The sequence below is a fragment of the Canis lupus genome, chromosome 1 (genome assembly GCF_003254725.2).
Source record: "Canis lupus dingo isolate Sandy chromosome 1, ASM325472v2, whole genome shotgun sequence".
NCBI classification, from domain to species: domain Eukaryota; kingdom Metazoa; phylum Chordata; class Mammalia; order Carnivora; family Canidae; genus Canis; species Canis lupus.
Window position 1 is genome coordinate 68,172,052 of NC_064243.1, and position 17,546 is coordinate 68,189,597.

Below are 17,546 nucleotides of genomic sequence, written 5' to 3' on the forward strand. Positions count from 1 at the left end.
TGTTTTTTTTTTAATAATAAATTTATTTTTTATTGGTGTTCAATTTGCCAACATACAGAATAACACCCAGTGCTCATCCCGTCAAGTGCCCCCCTCGGTGCCTGTCACCCATTCACCCCCACCCCCCCCCGCCCTCCTCCCCTTCCACCACTCCTTCCCAGAGTTAGGAGTCTCTCATGTTCTGTCTCCCTTTCTGATATTTTCTATGTATACAATGGAATATTAGTCCGCCATTAGAAATGACAAATACCTACCATTTGCTTCAACGTGGATGGACCTGGAGGGTATGATGCTGAGTGAAATAAGTCAATTGGAGAAGGACAAACATTATATGGTCTCATTCATTTGGGGAATATAAATAATTGTGAAAGGGAATAGAAGGGAAGAACTCCATTTTTAATAAAATTGAAAATATGTATTAACTTTATTAAGATTTATATTTCGTTGTTTTATCAACTATTACTTTAATATATATTTATCGTGCTGCAGAGAAATGTAATCAACCTGTGTCACTGAATATATTACATTAGGATAAATTTCTAAGGAGGAAGTACAATGGAAATAGGAAAAAAGCAACAGTATAAAATTTCTTGCTATGAACAAAGAGATTTCATGCATTTTTTAAAAAAAAAGATAATAGTAGCAAATCACTACGGCATTAAATTTCACCTGAAACATGTTAAAGTATTAGAATCCCTTTGCAATTAGTTAAGCTTATAATAAAAATGTTAGATTTCCACTTAAAAACAGGCAGTGCTTTGTAAAAATCATTTTAGAGGGTGAGAAAAAAACTTGAACAGAATCACATAGCACTTCAGTGCACTGTTTACCTCTTGAAATTAAGATTTGGAAATTAAGTTTATAACACGTGTCTTAATCTTGCTTCATATAGCATTGTATTTTCCAAATTCCTATATTTCCCAGATTTTGTTATATATGTGTGTGTGTATAATATATATTAAGTATATATATATATTTATATATATATATAATTTCCTATTATATGTTTCCCAGGCTTCGCCATACACATTATAGTGGGCAGAGCAATGACTCTATGTGCAGCAACGCAGAAGAGCCGTGAGAGACAGAATGCTATCTCCCAATCCAGGGTATTTTCGAAGAGCTGCTAACGTGGAACAGACTTCAATATAAATTATCAGCCTCTTTAACACCAGCTTCCAAACGAGCTTATAATCAGATCGATTGACACAGAGAACAAACTCATGGTTACCAGAGGGGATGCGGAGGCAGAAGATAGGCAAAATGGGTGAGGGGCTGGGAGATACCGGCTTCCAGGTTCAAAATGAAGAAGTCCTGGGAACAAAAGGTGCAGCACAGAGAACATAGGCAGGGGTATTCCAACAGCACCCAAGGTGACAGATGTTGGCCAGAGTTAGGGTGAGCAGAGTGTAAGGTGCTGAGATGCTGAATCCCTCTGTTGCACACCTGAAACAAATGGAGCAGTGTGGATCAACTGTACTGAAAAACAAAGTGAAATAAAGTCAGAGAAATCATTGGCCTTAAAGTTAGGAAAGAGTCTTTAAATTTAAAAATCACAAAAACCATCTCTTAAGGACAAACAACATTCTTAGGGTTTTTTTCACCTTCATCATGGTTAATTTTCTTCAAAAGCTACTCAGTTATTTTGAGTGATATTTTAGATAACAGGAGCCAGGGTGCTCTTGAATTCACTAAAGAAATAAATACAGGCATATCAGGTATTAGGAATCATGGGTGAAAACTATTTTGTGGTCAAGCTTCCTCCCCTTTGCAAAATATCAAATTAAAGAAAAAAAAAAGAAAACTGCATTAAACCTTATTTTTTTGGCCCTCCCCAACAGCCCCAACTAAATTCCCAGCTTCCAGCTCCTGTGAATGTCTTGGCCCCCCCCGCAGCAGGCCTCTGTTCCCCAAACTCCAAAGCCGCTCGCTCTCCAGAGGGTCAGCCAGCGCTGAACGTGTCAGCTTGAGCTTCAATGGTTTCTACTCGGTCTCTGTCTGGTCCACTGCTCTCAATTATTTGACATGGTTGACCATTTCTTGCAAAATCTGTCTTCCTGGACATGTACGATTTTTACTCTTTACTGGTTCCAACTGCTCGTTCTAAGGCACCTCTTCTTGGCATCCCTGAGTGGTCGGGTACGTCAAGGCTGTTCCTGGCCCTCTCTCGGCTCTACGTGCTCACGAGAGGATTCTTTTGGCTCTGTTGGCTTTACCCGTCACCTCCAAGCAAATACGTTGCAAATATACATCTTTCAAAGAAATCTTTCTTGAGGGATCCCTGGGTGGCGCAGCAGTTTGGCGCCTGCCTTTGGCCCAGGGCGCGATCCTGGAGACCCGGGATCGAATCCCACGTCGGGCTCCCGGTGCATGGAGCCTGCTTCTCCCTCTGCCTGTGTCTCTGCCTCTCTCTCTCTCTCTGTGACTATCATAAATAAAAAAAAAAATTTAAAAAAAAAAAAAAAAAAGAAAGAAATCTTTCTTGAGAGATCTCATTTCTGTTTAAGTTCTTCATGCATCTCACGTTTGACAATCTCATTGTCTCTCCCGACCACACTTGTAATACTCCCTTTTCTCTTGCCCCAATCCCATCATCCCATTCTAGAGTGCAATGCAAAACACCATCATCTTTTCCCAGGAGTCTTTTTTTTTAAAGACTTTATTTATTTGAGAGACAGAGCACAAAAGCATGAATAGGGGGAGGGGCTGAGCAAGAAGGAGAAGCAGACTCCCCACCGAGCATCTCCGTCAGTCCTCTCGATCCTGTAGAATCATAAAGTCTTTTTAACCCCAACTCCGGAACATGAGGATGAGCCATTCTCACTCATTTTTATTCTGAGTCTCGTCCTTTCTGGCCCAGTCTAGTCTGTGGCATCCTAACAGGGCTTCCAGCTGAAATGCCACAGCCTCTTTTAACAATTACCCAATCAACAGCATCCTTTCCCTGTACTCCCGCTAAACTTTAATCTATCATTAGCTGCACCAATTTCCGCCTCCCTCCAATCAGAGTCCATTTGCTGAGAACACATTCCCTATGGCCAGCCCACATTAACGGTGTCCCCAAATCTAAATCTGGTGTTCTGTGGAGATGCGCAGGTGACCGATTTTCACATCACCAAAATATACAGCACAGTGCAGCATGTATCAAGTGCTGAGACGTTTGGAAAGAAAAGGAGGAACCGGACGAGTGGAGAACCATGTTTTCTTCTGGACCTTTCAAGTACTCCTGGTGATATTTTCCGAGGAACTCGCAGTGCACCATAAGGCATTCTCGAGTGATGCCTAGTAATTTCTTAAGAATAAAGAATGTTAATCTCTTCCCCATTTTTAACATGAAGATAAGCTTGAGGAGGAAAGAGCCATGGCTACAATGTGTTTCCAGATTTTTGGACCAAAAGTGATGTGTAGTCACTCACTAGTTACTCCTTCCTCTTCTCAGAATTTTCTCTGGCCTGATACAAACCGGGTGACACAAACAACCAAAGCTACGACACCCTGCCTTTTCATACCGAAGTGGGAGTTTTGAAGACACAGGATTAAGTCACTTCCTTTCTGTAGAGGACCACGGTCAGGTGCAGGAAAACTACAGTTCAGGCCGCGGCCACCTGCGCCGATGGCCGGGGACCCGCAGCTCACCGTGGCCTGGGGTGGGGGGGTGGGCTGCAGCTCAGGCCAGGGCCTGGGGGGGTGGGCTGCAGCTCAGGCTGCGCCCGCGGGAGTGGGGGGCCTGCAGCTCAGGTAGGGGCCTGGGGGGGGGCAGTGGCTGCAGCGGGGGTTACATGGAAGCCCAGGCCCCAGAGGCCGAGGGAGAAGCCGGGCCGCGGTGTAGACAGTGGGCGCACAGCTCTGAGGCTGATCGAAGTCCCCTGTTGGAGGCACCGCGACGTGGCATCTGGAGGTGAGAAGCTCACCCCGACCCAGGCTGTGCTGTTGGCTCTGGCTGTGCAACCCCAGCAGCGGCTCTGCTGGCAATGCGGCTGTTCTGCACCCAGCGCGGGGCGACGAGGGAGAGTAGCTCATGCAAACCCTCAGAGCTCTAAGGAGTTTAGGGCCCCCTGGGAGGCTCGGGGCGGAGCGTCTGCCTTGGGCCCAGGCCGTGACCCCGGGTCCCGAGATCGAGTCCCACGTTGGGCCTGTGGGGAACCTGCTTCTCCCTCAGCCTGTGTCTCTGCCTCTGTGTCTCTCATGAATAGATAAAATCTTTTTTTTTTTTTTTAATAGAAATCTTGAGTTTAGGAAACAGTCCCCCTGGGGCAGGGGCTCCTGTGTCGGATCATCCGTCTATGAGAGTCAACTCGGGTGCTGGGAGAGGGAGGAGCTGGGCTGGTGCAGCTGGGCCGCAAGGCCAGGCGAGGTGGGGAATCCGGTCGCCTGCCCGCTAGGGATGAAGTCGGAGAAGCCAGAACCCAGAGAGCCAGGGCGGGAGGGCCTGCGGAGCCGCCTTCGAGAAGGCGCTTGTCGGGTAGAGGGGGCCACTGGCGACACGCCCGTCCCCTTCTGGGCCTGGCACGGGGGATGGGCCTGCGGGCGCCTCGGGCCGACCGCCTCCCCCGGGCTCCCGGCCCCCCTGCCGCTTCATCGGGAAGGCAACGCGTCCTATCGGAAATGACACTGACCCCGGAGGAGGGGAGGGCTGTCACCGAACCCTTCCTGCGCCCTTCCGAAGGACGCCCGCCCGCGCTCTCGGTCCAAGGCGGCGCCCGAGCGACAGCACTGCCGTGGGCTGACCCCGCGGGCCGCTGAGCCTTGTCCAGGAACGAGCCGTCAGCGGCCACCGCGTGGGCTCCTGGCATCCCCGCTACACGAAGGAGAAAACACGGCCGTCGCCCTCGCTAACCAGGCCGCCCGGCTCCGGGACCTCTGTCGCCCCGAGGGCACCATGACGGCACACACTCCAGAAGCGACCGAGTCGGGCGTTCAAGGCCCGCAGGATGCCCCGGGCTCCCGCTGGCTGACGGCCGGGGCTGGCTCCGCTGCAGAGAACTGCACGAGCTGCGGGTACTCACGCTTGGAGCCTTCTCCCACGCGCTCGGCCGGCTGCTCGGCTGTCAGCGGTGACCTCCAAGGGTACGGGAGGCTGCAGTGTCCAGCCTTTGGCTACATCACAGTCTCCTTGTTGCCTCGAAGGCAGCTCCTTCTCAGGGTCTTTGCTGGTTCCTTCTCTCCTCCCCGACCTCTACCACTGGGCACTTTCTCTACCACATCACTCCCTTGGGGATCGCAGGCAAGCTCACGGTTAACCCACGCACATGCCGCTGACCCTGGCCCAGGCCTCGGTCCTTCCATCAGCACAGATAACTGCCTAGTCGCCATGGCCACTTGGATGCCCAATGGGCACCTCGATCCCTCCTCCCTCACAATACCTGATTTGTCTTCGCCGTCTCTATTTCCATTGTTGGAAGCTCCGTACTTCCCATTGCTCAAGCAAAAAATCTTGTAATTAGTCTTGATTAAAAATGCATTCTCTCTGCCTCATAGCGGGAACCCTATAGACCTCTGACTTCACATCCGGATTCTGACCACTTCGTATCACTCCATAGCTATTGCCCTTGCCAACAGCAAAACTGCCCGTTTTGCTCTCAAAAATGTCTGAAACGATGAATTATTGTTGTCCTAGAACAAGACCACGATGTCCTTTCCCCCGTCCTCATCCCCATCCCAGTGTTACCTCTCTGACCCCCTCCATTTAACACACTCCCCTCCACCCCAGCTCTGCTGCTACCCTTGCTAATCTTTGGGAAGCCAGGCACACTACTGCTTTGGGGCCTGTGTTCTAATTATTCCACGCACACACCTGGCAATTTTCTCAGTTCCTTCAAGTCTTTGTTATTAGATATTCAATGAGAGACTGTTTGCTACTGCAGGGAACCCATCCCTCCACCCTTCATCCCACTTATCCTACTCATCTCTTTTCTCTGTTCACTGCACTTACATGCTTTCAACATATGAGGTGATTTTACTTGTTAATTTTTATTTAACTTATTATTTTGCTCAGTGATGTATCTCAAGGGTAGGACATGCCTGGCACGTGTCGGTAGATGCCCAGTAAGTATCTGTGGAACGAAGAAACCACATAGACACGAAAGACGGATGTCCTTACTGCCACATAGACACGAAAGACGGATGTCCTTACTGCCTTCTTTTCACCTTCCTGGTTCACTGTCTTTCCTCTTGTCCTGATCCTTCTGCTTGAAATAGACATTGTCAAAATGTCTCATCTTGGCTCAAAAAAACCCTCTCACCCCTCTCCCTCCCCACTCAACAGGTTAAGGGTAAAAGTCAGCCAATAAAAGGGAACACGGGAACTCTGGAATCCCTGACCAATACTGCCACCTACTGATCAAGAGGCCAAGAGATCAGTAGGATGAAGTAGAACATGAAATCCAGTCTAACAAAAATCAGGAAAAGGCAATAATAAGACATTTCAGGAAGTCGGTCAAATAAGCTGCTTTTCCCAAAGAGCACCAGCAAGAAGTTTATGCTGAATGCAACAGCAGCCGTAAGCAAAGACTGTAAATAATTACAGTAACCCACTTTGGAAAAGAGGAAACATCTCTGAAATATTAACAGGGCAACGAGTCTTCTCTAAAAACCAGCTCTTAAGTTTTCAACAGCAACTCCCTTAAGGATTAAGCTGTTTGAGATTCATAACAAATATATTTGTTGTTTCCAATGTCCCCTCACGTACAAACAAAAACTCACCTACCACAAGATTTAAAGTTCACTACGGGGAAAAAAAAAATCATAGAAAAAACATTTGGGTTAATTCTAGGCCATTTATATTTGAGGCTCTACACTACTAAGCTCTTCCTCTTCAGAAGTAGACAGACATCTTCATCTTTTTTGATTATGTAAAGGCAATATCGTTCAATATCAAGGAACAGGAGTCATGAGTTCCAAGGACCCGACATGCCATGGCATCTTCTTATGCGTTTACCATGATCTGGCATTCTTCTCATTATCAAAAGCCTCTTGTGTCCCTCTTTCCCCCACCAATACGCATTCTGGGGAATAGTAAATGTGGTAAAAAGCTAGTTGATGTATGTTTACGAAGCCATTTATCTAAATTATTACGTTCACTCCAGTCTTTGTTCGGAATTGTGGACTCCTAAAATGTATTGAGCACTAAAATTTGAGTTTATATCATTAACTGCTTCCATTAGCTTAAAATTATTAAAACATTTTGGAGAATTCATATATATCATCAAAACTAGAAACAGGATACAATGTGTTTTTGAAAAATCCTTAAGAACAGAAGTTTGCATAAGGAAAAAACTAAGGTGGGTAACAATTTTCTATCTTCTACATGTCTTCCCAATTTATACAGGAGCAACAGGGCAATAAAAGTGGATTTTAACCAAAACAAAAACAAAACAAAAATATAGTACATTCATAAACACATAGGATTAAAAGTAATAATTCCAAGAGAAGATAATTTAGAAAAATGCATTTAATTATAAAAAATTTTTAAATAAAAAAGCAATGGCACAAATCACCACAATGTTATTTAAATGATCATATCCACAGGCTGCTCTTATAATTACATGCTAAAAATTTATGACTGTTCTCATTAACAGCATTTTCCCTCCTAACTGGAGTGACATCAAGAGCTTCTGAGAATGTGTAATTTTCCCTAAAATACTAAAAGTATCATAAACACAGTGTGTGCAACATTCATTTACATCACCTTTTATTTACTACACTCTAAGCTCATAAAATATTGAAAGTTTCTCACTTCGTTCCTCTTATTTACAGTTCAGAGGCTCATCTCTTGTCACAATATGGTTTGTGCATTAAACTCCCTGGGAATAGTACTTCCTGCAGCATTTTAATAAATTTACTCTGATTATTTAAAGTACAGAAATAAAAGCTTGTTCATAGGACTGTGTCATACCCAGAAAAAAAATAATTCTTCCTGCAGCCTTATTTATGAGCTTAAAAAAATAATAATTCCCTGTTTCAGTACAATACATTCCTAACCATTAGTGGATCAATACCATCACGCGTGTTTATGCTAATATGACGATAGGCAAAGCCAGCTAAGACTTCGTAAATCTCACTTAGGAGAACATAGCATACATGAAGTGATTTGGCTTTCACTCCCTTGTTATCTGTAATCCAGTTATTCCACATGGATATATTTTATCTATTCTTAGGATGGACGTATTTAATATTTGAGTAATAATTGGCAGTCTCTGACAGTTTTATTTTCTTGATAGTGGATACGGTTCTGTGCACGTGTCAGACGAACTGAAGACAATGCAAATCACTTCGTGTGATACAGCAAGAAGCAGTGGGATGTTCTCGTTGGAACAAATGATTCAAAGGGAAGAACATCAACGTTCGATAGTGACAGGAATACTGTTGAGTTTGGTCTGTTTTCGGATGGACTGTCTTCACGACTCGCCAAATACCTGGTATTGGCGATCTTCTCGGTTTTAAAAAGCAAACCTAGTTGGGGGAAGGCAGACATGAGGGGGAGAAAAAGGAGCAGCAGCACATATTTCTATGGATATGGTTTTAGGAGAGAAAAAGGAGGAGACGGGAGAGAGCATGTTCTCACATTAAACTTACTGTCGCCTCTGGGTACCTCTCCCAGAGGGTGATGGCCACCAAGCTACCAAACTCCCTTTCCTCTCGCTCCAGAGATGCTGGTTTGCTCATCATATTGTTAACAATTAACATAATTCTGGCAGCAGCACAAATCTGTAACTTTTTAAGGCTTCAGGGTGTCACTATTCAATGGTGGGGGACATTTGAACAATAGGAGAGTCCTGCCATTTGCACGCTCGCCCCAGCAAGTAGTCTCAGGAAGTCCTGGTAGATCTGCAGCCTCCACCTCCTAGGATGGCTTTGACTTTATGACCCACTCGGCGCTGGGGTTGAGCTGGAACAAGTCCTTCATGTACGCGTCGTCATCAAGGCAGCGTTCTCCTACCAAAGAGACACTGGGTCAATTGAATATGGTGCAGGGGCCGGGATGCAATGTTAAGCTTATTCCTCATGGTTTAACTCTGAACTCTTACAAAATTTCAAAATATCCCTCCATCCTTTACCTCCCATAACATTATAAGACTTGGCCAAAATATTGAAGTCAATTTAGGAGGCTTTCTCCAAAGGAACGGGTTTCAGATTAATTTAAGAAGTTGAAGATACTTTGCGTGAAGAGCTCTGAAATGGCTCATTCACCTTTATCATGAGTGGCAACAGCTTTGGGTCTACCCAAGTAAGAAACACCACTTCATTCCCAATTTCTAGGAGTAAAAATGCAAGATCAAATATATGAATATTTAAATAAGCCTTGCTAATAAGCTAACAATTCCAGGCTTCTAACAGTTGCAGTTTATTCAAATTGTAAGAGCAAGCCCTCATATTCCCACGTTAAACTTTCAATATTTACTAATCCTTTTGTGTCCCAGGAAAATAATTCCATAAAACTTATCTTAAAATATTTCAATTATTACTTTGAATTAAACACTCTTTATTTGTTAACAATTTCACCCTGTGCCATTTTCGAGGGTCAAAATAAAGATAAAAATGTCACTTTAACTTTTAATAGGGATGAGTACAACCCACTGATAACTAAAAACGGGCATATAAAATATAAGGCACGGTCAAAACTAATCCATTCATTCTATTTCTATTTCTGAAGTTACCAATGTGCTTGTATGCGTACTTGTGCATTTTTGTGTTTGCCTTCGTGCGTGTGTGTGCATTATTTAGAAGGCAATCAACAATGGCAAAAATAACTTCTGCTTTCACTAAAAATATCCGTACTGAGCCATAATAAAAAACGTAATCCTGGCCTTAAATTAGCTCGGCTACTTCCTTTATTAAGATGTGATGTAAGCATATAAAAAAGAAAGTTGTTTTGAAAAAGTTCATTAACGTCCTAGAAGCAGCTACTATTTTAAGGGAACTCGTCCTTGCTGAGGTTCAACGCAGATGGACCTTTGCAGGGAGGAGCTCAAATAGAGCCTGAAGAGAAAAAGACCACTGAACAAATCCACAATATTCATCATCAACTTCTATATGTAACTTCTGATTTCCGCCCCCAAAGATACAAATAATAACCACCGGCAATGTCAAATCAGCATATGTAACACAGAGAGAAACAAAATGTGCTTACCAATATTTCCTCCAATTTCATACAAAAAAACTTCCCCTTTCTTAAGAGTCTGGGCAATCCCACTATTAGGGACAAAACAAACTGATTAGTTGTATCATCAAACAGCTTGCAAGTAAATCACTTTAATGTGCTTGGGGAATTCGGGCTTGTATGGGAAATTCATAACCTAGACACACTGTAATTATCGAACATTCGTATTTTCCCATCTGTTAAGTGTGCCAAATAGGTAATAAAAATGTCATACCTGTAAATTAAAATAAACAAATGGACTCATACATCTGAAGGCAAAATAATAAATCAGCATCTAAATTTGTAAAATTAAGAAGAAAAATAACATCTTCGTGGCCAATAAAATCATCAATATGACCAACTGCTTTGCCAGTTGGCAAAGGGGCCAGGAAGGTCCTCTTAAAACTATAAGAAGAAATGTTTCCGCCTTAGTTTTTACACTGCATTTAGTCAGTAAGTATCCACCACATGTTTGCTGTGCTGACAGCTCACAGTACGCAAGGTGAACGTCAAGCGTAAGACCCGGTTCATAACCTTCCTGTGCTGACTGTTCAGGTACGAAAGTTACATACGCTCGAAGCAGAAGCAAATAGTCCTTATGATGGCCTCAGAAGTAGAAGATGCATTTGCAGATTTGTGCTCTTCAAAGAATAAACTCTTCCAGAGTATTCGGTTCAAATAAAATTCAGCAGTTTTTCAAAACTCTGTATACAAGAGACCTGCTAAAAATTCAGACCCAGAGCTCTAGAAGCTGATCTCGCACATTTGGATCAAACCAAAGAACTTGTTTCTCAAAAGCTCTCTAATGGATTGTGACGCCTAGAAGGCTTTGCGGACCACTCCTGTAAGGCCCTGAAGACACGCTCCCCGGAACTGCAGACGGAAGAGGAGACCCGACTTTCATTCGAGCCATCGTGTTGGGAAGCAGCGTCCCCAACCTGTCGTCCGGTGACTCGTCCGGGTTATCCAACTCCAGCTACTCTGTTGTCTGCAACATGACAGACACTCGGGGCTTTACATACACCCACACTTAAGATCCACCTGCTGACTCGTGCCCTAGCCAAGAGACAGCTCGTTTTATTCCAAACCAGTGTATGCTTGTTTTTAAAATTAAATAATAATTATCTTTACTTATAATATAGACTATGATGCAATAAACTATAATCATAAGAAGTCATTATTTCTATGAAAACCAAGCTGAATGTCTTGGGAGACTTGATAAGACCATTTCTCCAGGATCTGGGTTCTTGTTCTACTTTAAAGAAACCTCAACTAGATTTCCTGGTAAATGCAAGCTTTGGGTCATGCTCATCAAGAAATCTAAAATTAAGGAAAAGGCAATGGCCTTTATCAAGGCTGGTGAGTCAATGTGAAATTTATTGTATATTTACTTTATGTAAATAAAGTGTGTGTTCTTGTCTTTGGTGGAGAAAATAGGGGAGAAAAGGATGGGGGAGGTAGGGTTTCCAATGGTCCCTACACAGGAGGAATGCAAAGGGGAGGGGTGGGGAATGTGGCGGAAGAGAACATATTTATAAACACTGAGGGTTTCACTTGTATGGTCCGAACAAGTAGTGCTATGTGCTCACGGTCACTTCCCCAGCTCATTATTGCAGGACAAGGCTGGTCCTATTAGGGTCTACTCGTAAACGAAAAGCTTGAGGCTTAAGGAGATTACAAATCTAGCTTAAAATGAAATAGGAAAAGATGGCATTTGGATCCAGATCATCTGCCTTCAGCACCCCCAGACGTAAAGAAGGGACCTGAGGAATGGCTGGGGCTGGGGGTAAGCAATGGGCAGAGATGTTTACCAGACTTTCCCGTAGGTGGAGCAGGATGGGCATGAGGGAGGAGGCAGGAAAAAAATGGATCTGGGGCCCCTGGGGGGGGCTCAGCGGTGGAGCATCTGCCTTCAGCTCAGGTCATGACCCCGGAGTCCCGGGATCGAGTCCTGCATCGGGCTCCCTGCATGGAGCCTGCTTCTCCCTCTGCCTGTGTCTCTGCCTCTCTCTGTGTCTCTCATGAGTAAATAAATAACAACTTTAAAAGAAAAAAAAAACAAAAACAAAAAACAGATCCCACTGCAGGGGGGCAGCAAATGCTCGTTTAACAAAAGCACCCCAAGCAGAAAATCCCAGTATGCGGAGGATAATTGTCACAAACCTTGTGCTCTCTATAATGATATGCCCAGGACTAGCATGCTGTACCCTAAATACTAAAGTCACGGTTGGCCTGACAGTCTCATCTTCCGTCACCACAGTATAGCAACCACAGCACAGACTGAACTGGATGCTTGGGTCCTCAGCGTAGACGCTGTGTCAATAGCTGTGTCTGGCCCGAAAGGGCTGCTTAGATCTGAAGTGTGGCCAGATGTCCTTCGGGCACCCCCTGGGAGCGGGTGGGCGGGCGGGCACTCGTCCCTGGTGCGCACAGCAGCAAGGGCTGGTGTGTCCCAGGCCACAGCAGGGAGTGGGGAGGACGGGGGCTGATTTCATGAAGCAGAAACCCTCCAGGGAACCGAGGCATCCAGCTGCTCTGGGGCTCTGCACCGCTGGCCCCAGGTCCAGGATGGCTTCTGGAACCTGGCTTGTATGGACAGTGTGGAAAGGGCAGCCTTTGCAGGAGGAAACCATGCATTCAGAGTTCAGCACCACCACCTATGCAAGGTGTGACCCTGCAAAGTCTTGATTTTCTCATCAGTTAAACAAGCAATAGCCATGCATGCGTCATGGTGCTGCCGGGGGAGCAGGGCTGGCTCCCCAAGGGCCCGGGCCTTACCCACATGCCCGTCGTCTACGTCGCTGCCGTCCTCACTGCTCAGGCTTGGCTCTTTCCCCAGTTTATGAACCGGGAGCGAAGACATTTTACAGTGTATCTGTATCCCCTTCCGACCTGTGACAGCCTTAACCAGAGCAGAGGCCTGTCAAGTATTCAAGGTGCTGTATTAACTCCAGAGAGGTTTTGGCACAAACCTCCGGGGCTGCCCTTGGACAGCACCACGCGGAGAGGACGTTCCGTGGAAGACCAGCACACAGAATTCCTAAGCCAAGACGCCCGGGCCCTGGATCTCCCTTTTAAGACATTTAGAGTAATTTTCAATGAGTGGAAATGAGGGCGAAATCATTAAAATAATAACTTTAGCTAAAAATAATTAAAAGGGCAAGAACTAAAAACCCAACCTACCTGTTAAAGCTCTAAAATTCCAGAAAAAAAAAATACAATATCTCAAGAAGCAGATGCTCTGATATTATCAGAGGGATGCCAAGGGCTCCCACAGGCCGCCTCCCACGCCCACCAGCCTCAGCGCAGCGGAGATGGCTGGGCTGCGGCCCCCCTGCGGCTCCCCAGGGCAGCGTTCCGGGTGTGTGGGAGACGTCAGAGCTCCAGGCACTGCGTGTCCTCCCTCAATTCCTGGTTTTAAATTTCGGCATTTCTTTTTATTCGTCATAGCTCATAGAAAAAGTTGTATTTTGTATTGTTTGTTTTAATCCCACTGTATCTTATCTGGCCATTTTCCTAACAGCCTACGCGTGGTGATTAACCTCCGATCAACATATTCTAGAAAGCCTACTGAGTGGTCTCAGGGGCCGAGCCCGCTGCAGGCACCGTGAAGGAATGCTCACACATCCTGCTCCAAACAGCCTCGACTCACACATAAACCACCTCCAATGCACTCGACTCATTCCCACAGTCTAGTTGTCAAGTCTGCTCTTCTTTTCTGCTGGGAAGACCAAATTTTGAAGCACTTCACATCAAACGTACTTGTTTTTTTTTTTTTTTAAGGAAGCGGGGGGTAGGGAGGGAGAGAGCACGCGTGTGAGTTATGCCACGGAATGATTAAAACAAAACAGGCCTCTACCTTTCTTGGCTGAGAAACCTGGCAAGCACATCACTGGCTTTTAGTTCTTCAGTTAGCTGTATTGCCATGGAAACTTTCGAGAGATGGGGAGCTTGCACTCGAATCACTCCCTGAGGAACGTCAGCCTGCAAAGCAATAATGACATTGGAACGAAGCTGGCAGCAGCTGCAACGTGGAACTCTGTACAATGCATTACATGGTAAGTGTGCTCAACTACGACGCATTTTACTTCACTACATAAAAACCTTAACTACTGTATAATGTAATTTGCTAAATTACATCAAACCTCAAATATCCTCTTAATGGTGATAGGGGAACTTTATAATGCCGATGCAGTAATGCTTAATTATTTTTAAAGATGTAAAGAATGACAGCAATAACCATTACTGCCATATTAAGTGCTGATTTCTGAGTATTATCTACTAGAGAGCGCTTCTTCATGTAGCAATTTATGAAATTGAATCAGAAAGAAGTTACTTTGTGTGCTCTCGCAATGTATGCATTTTAAAAATCTTCCTGCACATTGACAAAATCTCACAGAAATTCTTGCTCCTGAGAGCATTTAAAAAATCAAAACAAAAGAAACATACATTTCTAAACGTTTGTATCTCTCCCGCTCCTCGCTTGGTGAGTGGGTTCACATGGCGACCCGCACGCTCTGACCCCAGGTGACCGATTCTAAGTGCTCTGCCGATAGGTGTTAAGAACTGTCTCTATGTTGGGGACTATCAAAGATTGTGAGGACCAGCAAAACATGAGCTAGGACATTCAAAATATCCGGCTTAATTAATTCTTGGTTGTTCTGCCACAATAAATAGTAATTTAGTATTTATAACTGTATGTCACGTCCTTAGGACAAGCAGCACGCGCAAAGGCTTTACAAAGCACTTCCTACAAAACCCTGTTTAATTAAGCTAAAACTCACTAAGCATGGACTGCGTACCAGGCACTGTTCTATGTCTACTCACCTAGCAGGTAATGAGACACACGCCTTCTAGTATTTTTTGTGCTCACAATATCATCTTTTTGTAATGACCATGGTCTTGGATTGCTTTCATTCCCTCTCCCCACACCAACGTAAAGCATGGATACACCAGGAATGGAATTAATGTGACTTCTTTCAAATTTCAACCAAAATAACATGGCTTTAGAGAATGAGGCTACATCACAGTGCAGGTGCCTGCATGAGACTTGCACGTGCTTCTCAGTAACCTGCGAATTGTTGTGCGAGAACCGCCAAGGGGAGAGGCTCAGGCGAGGCTGGACACGGAAGCGTGGGATTGTGCAGGACCACGGCGTTCCCCCCCAGAGGGCCGCAGGCACCTGTTTCAGCTGTGGGGACACCACAGAGGCCCCGGGCCAACCTGGGAAACCCTGCTCCCTCATCTGACCTCGTGGAGAACACTCCATCCAGCCAAACAACGCGGGCCAGCTGGAAGAACCTCCGTGTTCCTAGGGTCCTTTAACTTCTGTCCCTGGGGAAGAGGCTCAACCCCACCCCTGAAGGACACCCAATCCCAACCCATTCCCAGAGCCCTCAACTCCTGCTGCCGTCCCATTGGCCTGGCCCCTTGGCTTGGTTTGCTGACTTTCAATTTCCGGGGCGTAGATTTTGGTCCGACAAAGTAGTCTGGTCTCTGACCCCCGCCCCCCCACCCCCCAGGATGCAAATCTAAGTTACCTTTTTCCTTGATTCTGTGGCAATTTGTTTTCATTTGTAACATTTGGAAAATAAGCGGCTTCTTCCAATGGACAGGGGCTTTTATTTGGTTGTGTGCATTTTTTTCCTTTCACAGCAGCTATGAAATCAATGGGGTACCTTCTAACTCAGGGATTGTGCTGCACACACTCTTCCCTTGGGTTTCATCACTAGCCTATGTCCCACCGTGATCATTCTACCTGCTGGCCCGGCCTCACCTGCTTCCTTCTAGGGGGTGGAAAACAAGAAGCTGGCACAGAACACAAATGTTGGATTAAAATCGTAATAGCAACAGTCAAAGCACAGAGTCTGTGTTCATAAAATCCTAATCCACCTTGTCCACTCAATTAAGCAATAAATATCGGTATTTTGGATTCTCCGTCCATCTACTATTAGTATGGAGGGCCCTGAATAGGGGGCTAGGGTTTGCAGACACCCGAATACTTTATGCCCATTCAAGAAAGTCAGGAAATCTGCTCAAGTCACGGTGCCACATATCCTTACGTACAGGTTCTTCTTTGGCAAAAATAATAGTGGCAACAACTGTTCCCATAATTATATCCCATCCAACAGTAAAATATCAAGAAGGCTGGCAAATCTATGCTGACTTTTAAAGTGAAGATGACAATAAGTCTTTACATATAGGAGATCAACCAAAAAATGAGTTACAATACCAAAATGATCCAGAAAAATAATTTCCTGCCATAGAATTCAGGGACAGGACAACCTTCCTCTGCTCCCGGCCTTTCTCTCCACTATTCCCATGGTACATTCTATTGTTTGGGCCAAAAAAGCCAACCAACATGTGCTACAAACACCCAGGCTTTCCTATCTTGAAGTTCGTTCTCCTCTTATGTAATATCTCCTGCTATCGATATTTCAAGGCCCAACTCAAATATATCCAACTCCAAGGAACCTTCTTGATCCACAGGGTCCAAGAGAACTTCTTCCTTCCCCTGAGACTCTTTTATGATGGGGTTCCACTATAGGATACCTGTGTTCTAGCTACATGCCACATGACTGCGTCACATCTGTAGCCAGCTATCGAATACTTATTGATGGCATGAATCACTCAAAAACATCTCTAAGAATGCTATGCTAACATTATTGTATTTCTCGAGAATAAAATAACGTACACTGACATGTATTTCCTAAATAGCAAAAAGACTGTCTTAGGAACATTTCCTAAAAGAAACAAATTGCCTCCATCTATCACATATTTCCTCCATGAGTGAGAAAAGACAGGCAGGGAAAGAGAGGAAGGAAGGAATTCAAGGTGTTACGAGGGACCCTCCAGTCGTTTACTTCTGCAGGGAGTCACCGATGTTGGTGTGCAGCTGCTCGTGGATGCGGCCACTCTTCCTACAAGACCCCTCTAATACGTTGGCATGACCTACGCTTTCTACATGTGTTCAGAGACGGTGCCGGAGACAGTACAACTCTGCTCCCTTATAAAATACAGCAGTCAGGTCAGTGTGGTGTTGGGGGTCACACCCAAGAGCAGCACATGTGACACACATGGGAATCCAGAGTCTCTCTGATAGAGTTTGGAAGGAAGAGACTCAGGGCCAAGCTACTGAGGACACTCGGGAGTTCTCATGTGTATGTGGAACGTCAAGGAATCGCCGTATCCTGGCTCTGGAACAGATGGGGAGTGGCATGGGTCCAGGTGCCTCATGGAACCTTCCCCCTAGTGAGCAGAGGGTGGAGCTAGGCCAGTTCTGGATCAGCTCTAGCCCTTCCCGAACCACTAACTATACTATTTTGACTCCTTTCACATAGAACTGGGGTGCCTGGGTGGCTCAGTGGGTTAAGCGTCTACCTTCAGCTCAGGTCATGATCCCAAAGTC

At 45.2% G+C, this 17,546-nt stretch overlaps 1 protein-coding gene across 3 annotated transcripts in view; it reads right to left on the reverse strand.

Annotated features, from left to right (window-relative positions):
* Positions 1-7,432: 7,432 nt before the first annotated feature.
* Positions 7,433-17,546, reverse strand: part of ARHGAP18 (Rho GTPase activating protein 18) — a 119,250-nt gene continuing 109,136 nt past the window's right edge. For 2 of the 3 annotated variants that reach the window (XM_025423005.3, XM_049115455.1), the window contains 3 exons: positions 13,998-14,122; positions 10,130-10,191; positions 7,433-8,934 (listed from right to left, as the gene is read on the reverse strand). In XM_025423005.3, the coding sequence (XP_025278790.3) occupies positions 8,843-8,934; positions 10,130-10,191; positions 13,998-14,122 (279 nt within the window). In that variant the 3' untranslated portion in view covers positions 7,433-8,842. The remainder of the gene's footprint in view (positions 8,935-10,129; positions 10,192-13,997; positions 14,123-17,546) is intronic. The other variant, XR_007413585.1, reaches the window with a different exon arrangement.